This window comes from Temnothorax nylanderi, unplaced genomic scaffold (genome assembly GCF_030848795.1).
Source record: "Temnothorax nylanderi isolate EJ_2023f unplaced genomic scaffold, tnyl_v1.0 TNYL_tig0074_pilon, whole genome shotgun sequence".
Lineage (NCBI taxonomy): Eukaryota > Metazoa > Arthropoda > Insecta > Hymenoptera > Formicidae > Temnothorax > Temnothorax nylanderi.
In genome coordinates, this window is record NW_027249136.1 from 728,471 (window position 1) to 746,249 (window position 17,779).

At 40.4% G+C, this 17,779-nt stretch overlaps 2 protein-coding genes and 1 long non-coding RNA gene across 6 annotated transcripts; 2 read left to right on the forward strand and 1 right to left on the reverse strand.

Annotated features, from left to right (window-relative positions):
• The first annotated feature begins 64 nt into the window (after positions 1-64).
• LOC139774151 (uncharacterized) lies at positions 65-6,084 on the forward strand. The gene is made up of 4 exons (XM_071709181.1): positions 65-1,184; positions 1,906-2,864; positions 2,961-4,686; positions 4,890-6,084. Exons 1-4 carry the CDS (start codon positions 1,019-1,021, stop codon positions 5,957-5,959), a joined length of 3,921 nt encoding a protein of 1,306 aa, XP_071565282.1. The 5' UTR covers positions 65-1,018; the 3' UTR covers positions 5,960-6,084.
• Positions 6,075-17,280, reverse strand: LOC139774153 (tyrosine-protein kinase CSK-like). Of its 3 annotated transcripts, XM_071709186.1 has the most exons (9): positions 16,958-17,280; positions 16,527-16,733; positions 15,033-15,076; positions 9,990-10,414; positions 9,194-9,847; positions 8,920-9,115; positions 8,762-8,848; positions 8,591-8,683; positions 6,075-8,514 (listed from the first exon to the last, which is right to left on the reverse strand). In XM_071709186.1, exons 4-9 carry the CDS (start codon positions 10,382-10,384, stop codon positions 8,419-8,421), a joined length of 1,521 nt encoding a protein of 506 aa, XP_071565287.1. In that variant the 5' UTR covers positions 10,385-10,414; positions 15,033-15,076; positions 16,527-16,733; positions 16,958-17,280; the 3' UTR covers positions 6,075-8,418. The 3 variants fall into 3 exon arrangements, with proteins under 3 accessions (XP_071565287.1, XP_071565286.1, XP_071565288.1); XM_071709185.1 differs by lacking the exon at positions 16,527-16,733; XM_071709187.1 differs by lacking the exon at positions 16,527-16,733 and having other exon boundaries at positions 17,193-17,271.
• Positions 10,400-14,523, forward strand: LOC139774157 (uncharacterized). 2 transcript variants are annotated; one of them, XR_011718528.1, is made up of 5 exons: positions 10,400-10,589; positions 10,745-11,237; positions 11,466-12,263; positions 12,786-13,394; positions 13,487-14,523. It is a non-coding gene; the product is annotated as an uncharacterized lncRNA (long non-coding RNA). The 2 variants fall into 2 exon arrangements; XR_011718527.1 differs by lacking the exon at positions 10,400-10,589 and having other exon boundaries at positions 10,682-11,237.
• Positions 17,281-17,779: the final 499 nt, after the last annotated feature.

Here is a 17,779-nt window from a genome sequence, read left to right on the forward strand (position 1 = left end):
TCATCTGTACTTTGTAACGTTTAACGTTTTCTAGAGCTATATAGTAGTTCCTAGGAAATCCAATAGCTCTGCTCTCTCTATTATCGACAGTAAATAAATTATATATTAATTTACGTCAGCTACCAACTGTCACCTACTCTTATTATTCGCTTCTACTGTTGATCTTGACTAGAAGAGAAAAACTCCAAAGCTAAGTTTAGGCAAGAAATGTCACATTAACGTGAATCTAATACTAAATACTAAATGATGATGAAATATTCAGTTACTTATACGTTTCCTCTTTTTTTCCTTTTCGATTTACTCGACTCGGACCGGTTTTATTGATTTTTAATGATGTCGCAAATAATTAAGTTTGCGCCACACCGAGACGTGACTAACCGTTTAGGAAACGTCGCCATCTCTTTAAGTACATTTTCATCGGCATTTAATCAGAGAAAAGGTATCGATCTTGAGAAAAGTGGAAGTAACTTTAAATTGCGTTATATAAAGATTATCGCCGTTAAAGAAATTACTCACTCTAATCAGATCTATATAATTAATTGGATTTATTTTAACCGGATGACGCGTCGTGAGTCTTGGACTTTAAATGCTGAGAGAATAATTTTCTCTCGTCGTGTTATAATCGAATTTGAAACTTTGAAGACAAAATGCCACAAATTGCCAAGTTTTCACAGCAAATGTACGTTTCTAATGCACCTGCAAGTTTTACAGATATATTTGAATGGTTTATGTATATACATAAACATAAACTATCGATAACATATTTATTTCGATGGATCGCTACAACTTCAAATCTTAACGAAAGCAACGACAAGCACCGAACATCTCGTGCTTAACGTTTCCATCAATTACAATTCAACGTCTAAATTTTCCAGTGTAATTTTCCTAAATTGTGGGTGAGCTCATGCTGCGAATAGAATAATGCATTATTGATCACGAAGGAGGACAAACGGGCACGACAGCTGCAGCCGGGATCTCAATTCGTTAAAGCAAATCAATGATCTAGCCTCTGGTACCAATGATTAATTTGCCCTGTAACGCGGCCTCGATGTCACAGGTCACGCCCTGTCAGAACGTACCCGTGCAGACGAGTCAGTATAATTTTCCAACATGTCAACAACGGCAAACCAGCACTCAGCAGATGCAAACTGCAGCATGCGGTCCATGCTTCGGAACTTCTCAAGGTACAAAGCCGATCATGCCAATCAAACGCTAAATTACGTAATAATGTAATGTCCTGATTACGTAATAATTTTATGTCCTAAATCAAAGTTAAGTGCTTTCTTAAAAATATAATTTGGATAAAGCGACAAAGCTGCAGGAAGAGTTTAAATCAAAAATATTTTTTTTTTAATAATCTAATTCTGTCTATTGAATAAAGTACGTTTGTTTCCAGAGTTTCTCATTTTTTATCCGTTGTATTTTTACGTATGTATTAATAAAATAAAGCTGAGAAGTTTATTTGTATATTTATTTGTTTGTTCGAAGTGGCATTAACTGAAAACGAAATAAACCTGTTTAAAAATTTAACAGCAGATGAGTTATATCCTTTCGCAGTTATATTAATAATAATATTTTAATAATAGCAAAGCAATAATAAATTAATATTAATATTATCTGTTTTTTATTAAGTAAAAATATAATTAAACAAATCTGTCTACAGTTTTCACGGTAAATATTCTCTTGTAATTGCATCGATAATATTTTCAAAATGGTAATTAATTAAATGAATAAATATTTGCTTTGTTTGTTTGTTTAAAATAATATTAATTAAAAGCCTCATATATGAAATATGAGCAGTTCAGCTAATTTTTAATAAAACACTTAACGATAATTTCATAATAAGAGACATGGACTGATGCGTGATTGTTCCTTATTCTATTCCGATTTTCCCTATCTATCCAGGAGGACCCTTCACTCACGTTTGCCAGCCGGATACTTACATAGTGACGCATCAATGCGCGCCGGGTGCATCGCAGCCAGTAACGAATCCATGTCATCCCATCTTTCAGAACCTACCGCCCACTCGTCCCGGCTGTGGCCAGCTGCCGCAGAATATTTTGGACCAGATCCGTGCGTGCGTTAACAACGCCGCGCCCATCTTCATTCTGCCCGGCAACTGCCAACCATCGTTGATATCCCAACAACAACAGCAGCAGCAGCAGCAGCAGCCGTCCCTGCCTCCTTTGGCACCTCAAATCGCCTCCTCGCCTCCAGCGGCGTATCCACCACCGAGCGGATTAACTTACCCCGCCGCCTGTTATCCGCCACTGCCGCCGTTCTACCCCTATCCCATGCCTCTGCCGTTCTGCGATCCGTTTACTCGCACCCGCGAGCGCGAGGCCACGCACCCGAGTTGCGGATGTTGCCGGAAAGGGGATGTTGACTCGACGGAGATCAGAAACGTCTTACGCGCCGGTTGTCGTTACGACGCTACCGATCCGGACGAGCATCGTTGCACGCCCACCATCGACGATACTATCTGCTCGAAAAGAAATTGTCCGTCCTCGTTACATCTGCAAGCACTGGCATCTCAATTTCTGTCGATGCAAGGCATTATACCGTGCGCCGCCACACGGCTGGTGTTACGTAAAGTGCCGGGCTCGAATGTGACCACCAGCATGGAAGACACGATGGCGAGGGCGCAGAAGGCGATAAACGCCCTGACGAAAGATCAGCTGTTATCGGAGTCGAGGAACGCGCAGCAAGTGAACGCGCTGATCAACCTGCACATGACGGCCAATCCACCGCCCAACATCATCCCGATTCTCACGCTGGTGCAACTGAAGATGAATCTGCTGAAGGCGCAGGTCGAGGGACTCGTCAATCAAAAGATAATGGAGATTCAAGGGGTTGGAGTGGAGGTATTAACGTAATATTGTTGGAGAAATTTTAATTTATAATATATCTAGCGCGTACATGTTTTTAATTTTTATAATGTTTTTACTTTCTGTATCAAGGTGGAAACTGATCTCATAGATCCCACGGTCCTCGCCCTCAAGTCTGACGCCGAGCTGCGAGACTTCCTTTCAGCACTACGGCAGAAAGAGTGCGATGAACGAGTGAATGTAAACTTTGCTCCATATCGGTCGCAGCGCGCAATTGCAGAGACTCGGCTGAGCAACGTTCAGAATAAGATCCGTCAAGTGGAAGCAGAATTCGATCGCAGACGGTGCGCGATCCTGCCGGCGCCGACATTGTCATCGCGCGTCGTGCAACAATTCTCCAAGCCGTGTTATTCAGCGAGATTCGAGGATCCCAGGAGATTGTACAGCATGTTGCCGCCAGACACTCCTCGTTCGCCAGATCCGTTCACCTACGTACAACCGCGAAGTCCCAAAAGACTGCTGCTGAAACCGTGCACGGGCAAACCAGAGACTGTTACGCGACCCGTTGCCGTTCCAGCAGCTGGCACGCGCAGCAATCCTCCCAAAAATCCGGACGGTGGTAGCGGTGCCGATCGAGCGAAGGAACAACCCGCGACTCCCGATCGGCAGCGTTCCAGCACGGAGAATTGCGCGTGTTGCGACAGGACGACGTCGGAGGAAAGCGTCGGCGAGGCTAAAAAAAAACTCCGACCGAGAATCATCGAAATAGACGCGACGACGACGGTCAGTAATGTCGAGGAATTGGAACGCGAGGCATTGTCCTTGATGAAGCAGACGTCGAACATCTGCGTAAGAATCGACGCGGAAGAATACGGGGAAAGGAACGAGACGTCGGCCAACGGAATTCCATGCAGCGCGAAATGTTGGACGGCCGAGGCGTACATCAACGTCGTCGACGACGAATCGGTGAAGACTTTAACGGAATCTGAGAGCGACACGGTTACCCTCAGTGAAAAGATCGATGCGGAGGACGTTTGCGAAGCGCGAGATGTGGTCGAGATTCGAAGCTGCGATCAGACGATGGATCAGCAGGAATTTGGAAGTTCGTCAAACTTGCCCGTCTTGCGGCAATTTAAAAAGCAAGCAGAAGATGAAATCACAATCTCAAGAAGAGATGAAGCAATTAAGGAACGCGACATCGAGATTAAAAGTTCGCGAGACGCCTCGCCGTCGGAAGCTGATCGAGAAGAGGTGAGAGCCACAACTACTGCGGTACTTGCTAATAAAGATCCAATTTCGAGTGTGCAGGAAACAGAAAGAAAGTCATCAGACGGCATATGTACTTCATCTCTAAGGATTACGTTAAAACCAAAGGATGAAAGATGCGAGGATGAACAGAAAGATAAAAACGGCGAAATCTTGTCATCAACCGCAACGGTAGAACAAAGCACGAGTCAAGTGCCAATGAGCAAAAGCAAGAAGAAAATAACATTTCACATTGTCTCGTTGATGACGAATATTGTATACGATGAAAGTCGTAAATATGCAAGAGAACGAAAAATCGAGAAGGAAATAGCAACAAGTGAAAGAGAGATGAGTGTAACCACTGATCCGGATATTGAAAAATTAAATAATCGCAGTTCGATAGAAAATCTTGTAAGAACTGCCGTCGCACACAATATTACCGGAAAAGATCACTCGGAGAACATAAAAGAGATTCCAAACAGATTGGATCTTCCAAAGCTCTGCTTCGATCATCAATGCCAAACCGCCTTTAAGGAAGATAAAAATACAACCGCCGCATTGTCAAGAGCAAATATATTTCCTCCGTTCAAAAATCTACCTAAATATGTAACAGGTAAATTATCGGTTTCTTTATATTGGCCTATTTCTCTATATTTAGAAAGAGAAAAAATAATTGTTCATGTTCTTGTTTTATAATTTGCAATGGCTTTTCATTAGTCTGCGTCAGAATGTACTTTTAGAAATTGCACAGTTCTGCGCAGAATATAAAGTATAAAATAGAGTTTAAATCAAAAAATTTTTTTTCATTTAACTCAGATAATGAGAAAAACGGCGGCGACGTAGGAACTTATCCAAGTCCGATAACGAAAGCAGGAATTACGGCTACAAAACGTTTATCCCGCTGTAACGACGTCACAGGAAGTACCTTAGAAACTCTTTGCAAGAATAATGTGCCTTATCATTCCGATGTAGAATGTGAAAGAAGCTTAATTTCGAAATTATTTTCTGTCATTGGCAACCACGTGATCGCGTTCATCAATAAAATAATTGCAATGAACGGAAGATTGTTATATTCGATTCGTAACGCGATATTTCGTAAAAGTTTAAACATTGATGTCCTCAGAAGAGACGTTCCGATAGGCAATCATTCCGAACTGATTTCGAATGATTATGATCCACCAGCTGGTACCTCGCATTATTCTTTTAGCCTGAATTATAAAACTCCCAAAATTAGCGGACATGATTTTCGCAATGCAAACTTATTACGGATTTCTACGAAAAAAGGATATGATGGAATACGTAAAATAAAACATTCAATAATTGAAGACCGGAAAAACGACACAAGATATTTATTGATCGGTACATCACGTCACAATCGTGATTTGATACTGACGCGTGATTTAGGTCGACCTTACAAAGTGCAGAAGAGTCTCTTGATACGTAGTCGATTGAAAAATTCTCTAAATTCGCAGGATTACCCGCATCCTTTTTCTCTTTTGAAACGTACTGGGAAAAATGTACTTGAATCTCGTCAAGCGAAACGTAACGAAAATATAGGAATGATAAAAGAAAACGAAATACGCGAACTAAAGAGTAGCGAAAAATTCTGGACATTATCGGGAATTGTAAAAACAAACGGAATTAACGGGAAAATATCAGAAAAGAGGGAATATGATAATGAGTCCGAAGAACAAATTTTAAACGAATATTCGCACAATGATATTAAAAACGATGACGTATCTACCGTGCAAGAATATACAGTCGATAATACTGCAACTGACAATGAACTCGTGATAAACATTCATGATTATCTCGGATTGCAAACTGAAATAAATACAAGTATATACGAAAATTGTAGCGCATGTTTATTGATATCTAGTAATTGATAAAGATTTCTGATAATACTAATGTGATATACTAACAAATAATTAGAAATTATAAAGGTACGTTATGATTCTATACTGTTCTATACCTAGTTAAAGGTTGATTAAAGTACACAACTATAGTTTAACTTCTTTCCTTTATTAATAACTTTTATTCTTTCATCAGTGATCTATTCTCTCGTCGCTATAGCTGTCTAATGAGAATCTTTAGAATTGTGACATAGCAACAGTACGACGATAAATATATTTCAATGCTTTCCCAGAATCATTCATTCCAGACTCTATAAAAGAGTTTTAATGGAAAAAGTATTTGTCACAAATCCCACATACACTCGCATCGAATCGGCATACCATGCCGTTGCAACATGAACACATGCATATCAAGTACGGTTTAATTCCCTTGCGTGATTTTGCGATCTTTCTAATTAATTAATATATATATATATATATTATAGATTTCTTACATTCTAATCGATCGATTATCAGTAGAAAATAAACGGACACATTGGTTGTTATAAGAAAATTAATATCGCAACAACGAAATCCCGTGTACATATCAAAATACACAAGTAACAATGTCACACGCGACATTATATATCTTTATATAAATATAATGCTCTTCAACGAATAACAAGATGTTTTATCTTGGATTTGAAATGTCAGAGACAAAATGGAGATGAAATTGGCATCTTACACGAGTAATATGAAATTTATAATTGGAAGAACTCATGTATATTCGCAGATTGTAAATACATACAAATATTAAACTCCGCAATGAAAAAGCAATTTAAGGTATCAGTTAGAGCCATATTAATACACATTATTAATACGTGTACCTCAAGTACATGCTGTAATATCAAAGTTACGAACGGACCATGCTTAAGATAAATACATTCTAAATTTCTTATAGAACTAATCGCAGACTGAAGAGACACTTGTGGAAGAGAAAGATCGAACCTATTGTTATGAAATATTTCATCAGTCAAGACAATCTCTGCTTCTACCATGAAAGATTTCGTTTCAAGGAACTGAGTGATCACGTCACTTTCCAAAGTTTAATAAATTATCGCATAATACAGTGTCGATTTAATACACAGTATTTCACGATACTGTGTTACATAGATATATATTAGATATCTTGATATTTAATGCATTTAAAAAATTTATTTAAAAAAATTTTTTAAATACGTTGCATACAAGAATTTAATATCTACAATTTTACAGACCTTTGTCACCCGTCTGATATCTTAAAGAATAAATATTTGATCTTCTCCGCAGCTCATGGCTACTATTTAGCGAAATACGGCCGTCAAATAGTCACAATTAGTCCGTTATTATTGTTGGCAGAATATTTTATGAAAAATAAACGATAGATTACAAAACAATGCTATAGAATGATATGCTGCCGTAAGAGCATGAATAATATAATTATTTTTTAGCGTGGTGCAATTGTGTATGAACATACGTTCATAGTACGTGTTAGTTTCAAACCTAAAAAAAAATATGGACTTTTTTGTTGATATCAATCTTCTCTTAACCAAAATCTTTCTCTTAATATCAATTGTTCTTGAAATATTATCCTTTTTCGATGGATAAATTATATACAAAAATATTTACAGAGATACATTTACACCACCAATGCAGTCAAATATTTAATAAAAAAAACTTAAATAATGTTGTGTATTGTAATTGTAATATAATTTAGTTAAAAATTAATACTTCTTATGACAAATCTTTGATCAAAGAAACTTAAGCAACTAAACATTTAAGTTTAATTACTAATATATATATATATATATATATATAGGCAATCTTTTATATTCATAACAATATAAATTGCGAATGAAATTTTTTTACACAATTTCAACAAAAAACGAAATGCTAACCGATTAAAACTAAATGGACGAGATTGTGAATAGCATATAACGTAGCATGTATTATAATTCATCTAAATTTAATGTAGTATGTATAACACGTCATTTTTGTGCTGTAATATAAAAAAAAGACTTAATTGTGTTGTCACGAAGTCATTTTTATCATCACTATAATAGACTTCACATGTAACTATCGAAAATTAAGTAGTAGGCAAATTACGCATCTTTTAAATCTGTTGATTTTATTCCGAATATATTCGGATTTTATCATGTACAAGTTGAATTTCCTGGTCGAGAACGTCAACTTGGACAAAGGCACGGTTGACCATAGGTAATGTTTGTGTGTGCAAAATATTACTATATAAAAATTAAAGTTCTCCCCACACATTTCAAGAACTAAAGTAACAATAAATATAAGCAAAGCAAATACTATTTTTGTATACAATGTACAATCGAAGTCCTGTCACTTTCTTTCCCTTCTAACAGAAAATCCAAAATCACTATTTTCGTCCTGAAAACGAGAAATTATTCGGGCGTCCCAGTCCCTTTTTCAGTTCTCGCTAAGTTTATTTAAGTTGTATTTCTTTCTTAATTCACGCCTTTGGTGTACTCAGCTCTCAATTGGCCGAGTGTCACTTTTATGTCGTGAAAACTCGGTCTCTTTTCTGGCTGTAAATCCCACGCCTGTTAAATAGCATATCTGAGTAAGATATGATACAACAATATTATACAACATATAACATAACAGACAAAAATTTACCTGTTTCATAATATCATAAACTTCTGCAGGACATCCATCTGGTGGTTCCATCTTGTATCCTTTTTCTACGCATTTTACAACATCGGCTAAAGGCTGCAATTAGTAATAATGTGAAGAAAATATGTCATGTGTCTCTTGTGAAAATTTAGAAAAAGTGAAAATATCACTTACAATTCGCGGATACGGCACACGACCAAAAGAATAGATTTCCCAGAGAAGAATTCCGAAACTCCACATATCAGACTTATTTGAAAACTTCTAGAAACAGTAATATGATACATAAGTATATTTTTTTATTCGTCCGTAAGTACAAGTTATAATATACGTACATTTTGTTTTAGAGCCTCTGGTGCAGTCCATTTGATCGGCAGTTTTCCACCGTCGAGAGAAAAGTTTTCGTCCCGCGCCAGGCCGAAATCGGATACTTTGGCGGAATTATCCTCCGCTACGAGAACATTTCTCGCCGCTAAGTCTCGATGCACAACATGTCTGGATTCCAGATACGCCATACCGGCACACGTATCGCTACGATAGATCAAATGTGCAATTAATAATATATTTTACAGTCAGCAGACCAAACGGATTTTGTTTTTGCTTACGTACTATGCAAAGTTAATTTGATCCTTTTTCGAAACGTGTAATCTTCCTCTCGACCGTAAATAATCCACCAGGGATCCCTTACTCATATACTCCGTAACCAGGTACATGTGTTGATTATTAAAAACGAGACCGAGTAATTTAACCAGATTGTCATGAATCAACGAGGTCATTAAGCTCGCTTCGGCCAGAAACCTCTGTGCCGCTTCGCTGTTGTCCTTCAGCATTTTCACCGCGACCCTTTCTCCTCGATAGACGCCTAACAGCACGTCCCCGAACTCTCCCTTTCCAATACACTCCCTTAATTCTAACTCATGAGTCTGAATCACCCAACCAGCCTCCACGAATGCCTTTGGGTCCACGCAGAAATCTTGCTTGCCCTGTTTCGGCAAAGATTTCGTTAGCTGCGTGCACAAACCATCCGCGTCCTGCTCGTAATGCTCGACCAAGAGCGCCAGATTCTCGAAAAATTCCTCGTCATCGATCGTTAACTGGTTGTTTTTATATTTCACCCTGTAATGCTGTACACGCCCTTGATAACATACGCAGAGCGTGTAATCCCCGGGGAAATTCGTCGACTCTCGAACTAGAAATAAACCATCCTCTCGTGGTCGCAACAATCTTTCTGCCGTTTCCCTCGATATCTTTCCGTGAAACCATCTGCACAGAAAAAAAAAACAAAATAATTTTGAGCGATATATTATAGCTTTTTTTAACTATACTTTCACAATAATATTTGATTCATCCTTCTCACAAATCGTTATATTTTCAGATATCAAGCTAAGCCAATAATGATACATACGGCATCGCGTTTAGTTTCACTTCGTGTCGTGGATTGGCCGGCAATGCGGTAGTGTTGGCGCCCGGATTAATGGCATTCGAGGTGAGAATCACCGGCGAGGACGTGGTGTTCACGTGCGTCGTGATGTTCGAGGTGGTAACATTCGAATGCGTGGTCATCGTCGGCGACACTGGATGGGACGGAATGCTACCTGCAGTCAGGTTGGAAGGAGCGCTGTGCTGCTGCTGCTGCTGCTGCTGCTGCTGCTGTTGCTGCTGAGTGTTGTTTTGTATGAAGGGATGAGACGTTACGTTTGAAGGGATAGTGTGATGATTTTGATTGCCGTCGAGCTTCGCTTGCCGCGCTGGCGCTGACACATTCGGGTATCCGCCACCCGCATTGTGGTACGTTGGCATGGCAGCTACCACACAGTAGGCTTTATCAACCTGCAAAGATGAATGAAGCGCATTCATGAATCTCAGACTTCATTTATCAGCCTGCCTCATTAAATAAGACGCTTTATCGATGTTCTATCCATAAGTACATTCATGACTCGTGTAAAAGTAATGCAGGGGATTGGGATAAAGTAAGAACACGAAGATGATAGAAGCTTATAACAAAGTACGGTTCTAACTTCTTTTCAATTAATATTTTTATATGATTAATATAGATAATATGAATGTTGTCAAAATGTAATATATAGTAATTAGTAATCTCTATATATAATAATCGTTCAATTTTATGTTTTACATCTCCTTATAAACTGTATTTTTTAGGACAGGCAATTATCCTCCCACTTTCCCCTATATTGAACATCGAATTAGATTGTTAAACAGTCACGTGTTCGACAGACCTTCTCAACTGTTACACGAGGATCGTCAACTCGAGAAGCCACAACTGAAGTGCTCTTGACGAGAAAAGCCGGTTCTATACGCGCGGGGAATTCTCCCGACGACGGAACAACAGAGGGTCGTCCCATAAAAATACGAGCGAGGTGCGAAGTGATCGACAATGTTTACAGCGGTTACAGACGACTCAATTATCTCGGCCGCGACGTAACGCGACGGAAGCGATAATTAATAAAACTCGTTAGGCGAATTGAGCGCGATGCATATTCAACCGGCATACATATCCGGTAAACCGCGTGTCGGGTTTTAATATACAGTAGTTAATCTAAGTGCCTATTGTTTCAAGGCGCGGACGCTATCGCGATGCTCATCCGCCGTATTACGATGCGCTGCACGACCATACATGGAACGTGTATGATAGGTGAGTCACATACCCAGCCGTGTATTTTTTTTTCGCGACGATTGTAACGCGAATAAGCGTGGTAGAGTAGGCCTATAATTATCCCGCCTATAATTACCTGACTAAGCGACATACAATTTCCACGCGTAATAAATATATCTCCGATAGACAATTCGTGGCGAGAGATCATAAATAAATCATTCACTTTGGCATTCGTAAAGTATTCGAATGCGTTTTGTTGTATTTCAGGAACAGAAGTATATCGGATAAAATCAATCTGTCGAAACGATGCGAAAAACGTGCGGAAATATTCCTGCCGGTTGAGATGAATGAAACATATACGTAGGAAGCGCTTCGTAACGCAGGAAAATAGCTTTTAAAGGAAATGCTCGTCGGCTACGGATTCCCGGCAACGATTTCCCGACGTATCCGTATTATGATCAAACGCGGTAACAGGAGAAACAAATCCATCGCACCGGCGAATATTGAATAATTCAACTGACTATCCTTGGTCGGGCGTCTGCAAGACAGAAAAGAAAGAGAGAGAGACAGAGAGAAAGAGAAAAACGAACGAGTTATGTCACGCGAAAAGGAATAGTTGCAGCGAAACATAATATGCGAATCGCTCAGTTACATAAGCTCGAATAGTCGCATTTCTGTCATGTGCCTGCCCGGTATTTCGAGAGACAGATAAGCGATTAGCGTCGTGGAGAATACACGACACGCAGAAGAGAAAATGTCAGACAAAATCGTTTATTCTAAAAAAAGTATATATGTATACATATATGTATAATAATGCCGAGCTTGCGATAGACTACACGATTCGTGTCTACGTCGTCTTTTACAACAGGCACGTATAAAAACCACGATAAGCGTAAGGCATCAAAGTTAAACGTCCGGTTTTATGGGTCAGATATATAATGGAACCACCTTCTCTCCTCTCTACATTAAAATAGAGTTTCGTATGGCCAAAAAGAAAAAAAAAGGCAGTATCGCGCTCGACAGGCGCGAAACGCCTTGAATATCAATATCGAATCTGGATGCAAGGTGCGTACATGTAATACACGTTCCATCGCGCTTGTCAGGTAACTCGACTGCACGGCCGCATAGATTTCAGGCTAATGAAATTTATTATCGGCTGCACGCGACGTTAATTCTTACTGGAGTGTAACATATGTAAAAAAAAAGCACTGCACAAAATTGTTCTATCGCGTGCAGCGAGGTGCTTAAAAGAGTTACGTGCTATTTGCAACCGTTTATGACTCAAACTATTTATCCCTCCAATATCTATGATTCAGAGAAAATGCGCGTCTTCCGAAACTCTGCGTAGGTACTATCACGCGAAAATTTGTTAAATAAAATTACATCGCCACTATCGTAAGAATAAGAATTATTCGCGATTGATAGAGAAAGACTGTTTTAGAAATTTTATTATAAATAAAAATTCTTTGCTTCGACAGTCACGTTTTATGTTATGATATCTGTACAAAAAGCTTGCATCGATACTTGAACGGTGCACTGTAAATAGATTATTTTTCGAAAGGCATGCTTTATATCTTTTTGTTTTAGACTGACGATTGCCTCGTTCCTTGCATAGCGAAGTGGCTGAAATTCTATCTGAATTCACGTTTATCAAAGAAACGCAAAGCAAGACAAATATTCTAGAATGCAAATATTCTCGCGCGCTCGGCCAGCCGCGAAGAAAACCGAGGAAAAGAAACCTCAAGAAGCCTCGTTACATGATAACGATATTCAACATACATACATATAAAATATCTCGGAATGCCCGAGGGAGATAGCATGCGCGGTGCAACCCGTGTTAATTTCAATAGATTATGCAGTCACGATAATTATGTGGTTCATACGCATTTCAAGGCCGACTCAGAAGTATATGTTTATATTGGTGTTTTTCGAACTCCGGCTCGTGATTCACTATCGGAGAGCCTTTGTGCAAGCCGCAGACCACAGTCCACGTCGCGTACGTTTCACCAGGAACGACGTGGCTTCATTCGCACGTGGAAAGCCTCATTTATCGACAAAAAAAAGACGTTTTCCCATATCCGTGATGCGATTGTAGTCCGTGCGAACACGACCGTGAGCTTCGAAGGTTCGAACAATAACTGGAATAACCACGATTCTCATGGCTTCCAATAAATAGGGCGAAAAAGATCTTTCCATGTGAGTGATACTGCGAAAAATATTTTTATGATAAAATATACGTATCTTCCCAGAGAGAGGATTTTCCTTAACAGACGATCTTTTCTTTTCAGCCAAGAGAGCCTAACATCCGAGGATCTCAAACGAATGCAATAACTATAATCAGAGCGAAACGTTTCGTATTTGTCAAGTACATTACACACTGAACGAGAATGCTCCGCGTGGCGGAGGGCGGAGGATCCACAAGATTGTCTACGAGACGAGATTCACGATCGCCGTTTTTTCGCGAAAGGCGTTTTAATGCGAGGCTCGTGCCTGCTCGCATGCCTGGCCGGCACGCACCGCGATCCTATTAATATCTCGCGAGAGAGCGCGTAAAAGGGCGCAAATGCGAAAGGCACGGGGGAAGAGGGAGGCAGAGTGGCAGAGAGCCGGCGACGCAGAGGCAAACGGGTGCGTGCCCGGCAAACGCGCTCGTTATTGCGCGCTCTTTAACAGTACACGTTACTGTACCGTGACCCACCACCGTTTTCCATCTGACGTTGCCCCGCACATGACTCTCCGGGGGACAAACCTCTCTTCCTCCACGCGCGGGACGTTTTCTTCCCGGCTCGCGCGTAGAACTTCCGAGCACGCGACGCGCGGTCGGAAACTTTTGCGACAAACAACGCGAGACAAATCGCGAGCCGCGAGGGACACCTCGCGTGTCTGATCGCGTTGACAGTCCGGATTAGCTCGCTGATGTACAAACGGTACCACGGGAACTCGTTTTTATTTCATTAGTCCCTCCTCCATCACTGTAATACGAAAGATATCATCGGGCACGAATTCCTGAAGCAATTTTAAATAAATTCCTTCTTCACGAAACGGTCAACACTATCGAATCTTGTAATTAAAAGACGGTGACGGCGGAGGAAGGCTAAACGGAATCACACATGTCCTCTTAGCCACAAAGCCATATTTTATCGTGTCTTGTCACATCTGTCTTCCAATCAATTACTTCTCAACTGTCCCATTATGTGATAATGAAATAAGCGTTATTAACAGATCTGAAAATAGGTACCGCATAAAATTAATATGGATAGCAGATTGTTACACGTTTAAAATTTATATATTATTCTGAAACAAATAAAGTCCCGTCATAAATCGCCGTCTCGCATCGTTCCTCTACTCTCTCTCTCTCTCTCTCTCGCTCTTTTATTTCACGTTTATATTTCTCAAATCCTACTTTCATGTTTCATTCATCCCGGCTCTTAGCGACGTCGACGCAAGTGGAGACGAGCTGTCCGGAGCAACGTCGAGTGTCGACGCAGATCGTATCGTGGAATTCGCGAAACGTGAATAACCCCGCTACTGAATAGCGGGATCAAACCCGATACTTGACTCGTATAAAGGGAGAATTGAAGTCAATACAAAAAAAACACAGCGTTTATCTCTCATTTCTCGACTCTTTCGCTAGCACGTTTATGCGCGCGCTTCTCGTCGGTAGTGGCGCTAAATAGAATAGCGTTGCTAGTACCGAAATGAAACGCGAAATTTCTCTCTTCCACCGTTTATAATTATGGGTTAATTTCCTCGCATTGTCTCGCTCGAAGACGGAGATCAATTCATGGTAGAACAAAAAGATCAATTTAAGGTTGAAATACGTTGAAAGCATACCTATGCTTTGCACGAAGTATCCATCTTCTGGAAATATTGCCCCTCTGAAACAAAAACAGAAAGCATTAGATACAAATTTGCGATAATTCTTCGTTTTATCTTAATTTCTAAATTTATTCTAAATATTCTAAACATCATGTTATCTTGGAAAATATCCGTAAATGTGACTGTGAATCGTTAAAGAGTATGCAATAGAATGGCAAATACTAAATAAATATTAAATCCAACATTGGGAATATTTACAAAAGAGCGTTAATATTGACGGATGAAATGTTTTCTCACGAGACGATCAAAATTATTTTTTACGGATATTTTTGACGCGCATTGCCGAGAGATGCCCTTTTCAAGGATTTAATTAAATAAAAAGTACCCGAGGCAAAACTGTTCCGTGTTCGACCGTGATTTGGCGAAAGAGGAACGTGGAAAAAATGGGACTGGGAAGGAAGAGCCTTTCCATTTGCAGGGCGCAATTAAGCGCCGCGCGCTCGCGCGACTGCGTTATTCATCGCCCGTTAACCATATAATTAGCCAATTGCTAATTGCCCGAGTTCACATAAGCCTGAGCGACCGGAGCCAGTTTGCCAGGCCCAGGCGCATTAATCACTCGGTCGTCTCATATGATCCTCCTCCCGAATCGAACCAGGTCAACGCAATGTCAGAGTAGATATGTTGAGTGTTTTGGCCAAAATATGTGTAAAGCCCATTCTACAATAGCCGTAAGAGTAAAAAGTAAGCAGTAAAAATTGACTAACCACAGTCGATTGTTCTTGGATTGTAAGAATCCTATTAGTCAATAACTTACTCCTTACGTCCTTACATCTACTTTTACGGCTATAAACTATTGTAGAACGGGCCCAATTGTGGCGAAAACTTCAGGAGATATAAAATATAAATGATCAAGATTAACTTCCATTTCTTTACAAACTCTTTTTCTAAATATAATTAAAATTAAGTTAAAAATAAACTAATCATGTTCTTTAATTCTGACCCTACAAAAATATTACTGAAAAGAGTGAGATTTATGTTAACTAATATCTGAAAGATATGAATGTGAAATAATTTAGAAATTGTATTCTAGGTGTCCCATTTCTAACTTTTTATGACTTATTATATTAAAAAATTTATCCTGAATGTAATAAGAGCATGAAAAAAATTAAAAAAATTTCTTATTCCGTAATTAAAGAATGGATACTTATACTCTTAGAACATTCCTGACGTAGGCTAAATATGAAAAACTGATTCGACTTTTTATACTTATTTGTATGAAAATGAGAAGATTCTGAACTACGAGGTAGACGGTTCAAATTATGTTTAGATCAGCACATTGTTAAGGTGTTAACGCTGAACTGCTAATTCAGAAAATTTCCTGTCAGTCTCTCTGCTGTTATGGCGACGCTATATAATAATAAATGTAAATACCTCCAATCTGAACATAATTATTTCGCAATTAAAACTACTAAACAGGAAAATATTCTCGATAATACAATTAAGCACCAAACTGAATGACGGTAAAAGAAAAACCCGTGAACCAAGAGAATGCATTCGCATAACATGTCCCTCTGCATTTTCCTCAGGGCAGACTTGAATTGAACGTGATTAGCGAAACAGCCGGTCTGATTAAGAAAACAGACGCGGACTCAAAGTCGGTCGACGGTACGGCCGACGGCGTCGGGTCCAGTCCTGTCATTTAAATACCGCCCACTGAAAGCAACAGGAAAAAAAATCAAGTCCGGAGTATAACCAAACTCTCTCTCTCGTGCGTGCGTGCGTGCGTGCGTGCGTGCGCGCGCGCGCGCGCACGCGAATCTCGTGACGTGCGGGAAGTCGCGGCGTCGCCGGTGCGGGTCGACGACGCGCGATGCGTCCCGGCGCCGCGCGTCGACGTCCCGGTACGCGCGCAGGCAAATTGCGATTGATATACGCACCTAAATGCGTTTGCGGCGAGACGAGCCGTGCGGGCGGAACGCGGAACGCGGCCGCACTCAGCTGCGGCCGTGCGGCCGCGCGGGCGAGGCCGGCGAGGCAGACACGGATGGGTGACACGCCACACGCTGCGACGGCCGGGCACCAGGAACGTTCGCACGCGCGTATATTCATGCGCGAAGACTGCGCGGCGCGATCGCGGACGCAAACACCTTGCGAGAAACGTCACTCACTCACCCGAGTCGGGCGGCCATTTTACTACGCACCACCCGGGCGGCCCGGGCCGGGCGAACGGAATATCTTGATAGGCGCACTCTGGACTGACGACTGCTGACGACTGACGGGCTGAACGCTGAACGGGACGCCTCGAGTTCCTCCAATCACAAGTTCCTCGTCACCGCGCGAGACGCTAGTGACAACAGTGATGCCAACCGTGCCAATGATCGGATTTCGGAGACCCTTTCGGAAGGAGTTTTTGCTTTTTTCATTAGTTTTGGAACGCAGGAATATTGTAAGAAGCGCAATTAGCAATAGCAATTAATCTCTACAAACCTGCGCAATTAACGACAACGGCAACTGCTACTCTCGAATATTACACGTTAGGATGATGAAATTTCGAATAATCTCCTTATCAGAATATATTCTCTGATAAAATTGATGGTTTTTCGAAAATCTCGAAAGACACGCGCGCTTTCCAGCTTACCATCTTTTGTTAAAGTATATTCTGACAATTTGGACGATTTTCTCGGAAAACTCCAATCCTTCTCCTTCAAAATGTAAATTTTAATACCGATTTTTCGAAAATTTCGAAAGAAGAGTATTTC

Excerpts from the sequence above, each read along its gene's own strand:
- LOC139774151 (XM_071709181.1), top strand. The coding sequence starts at position 1,019 with ATGATTAATTTGCCCTGTAACGCGGCCTCGATGTCACAGGTCACGCCC. Across the intron at positions 2,865-2,960 it reads TTCAAGGGGTTGGAGTGGAG|GTGGAAACTGATCTCATAGA; the intron begins GTATTAACGTAA and ends TTCTGTATCAAG. Across the intron at positions 4,687-4,889 it reads TCTACCTAAATATGTAACAG|ATAATGAGAAAAACGGCGGC; the intron begins GTAAATTATCGG and ends CATTTAACTCAG.
- LOC139774153 (XM_071709185.1), bottom strand. The coding sequence starts at position 10,384 with ATGCCAACGTACCACAATGCGGGTGGCGGATACCCGAATGTGTCAGCG. Across the intron at positions 8,684-8,761 it reads GTGTGCCGTATCCGCGAATT|CCTTTAGCCGATGTTGTAAA; the intron begins GTAAGTGATATT and ends TACTAATTGCAG. Across the intron at positions 8,515-8,590 it reads TTTATGATATTATGAAACAG|GCGTGGGATTTACAGCCAGA; the intron begins GTAAATTTTTGT and ends GCTATTTAACAG.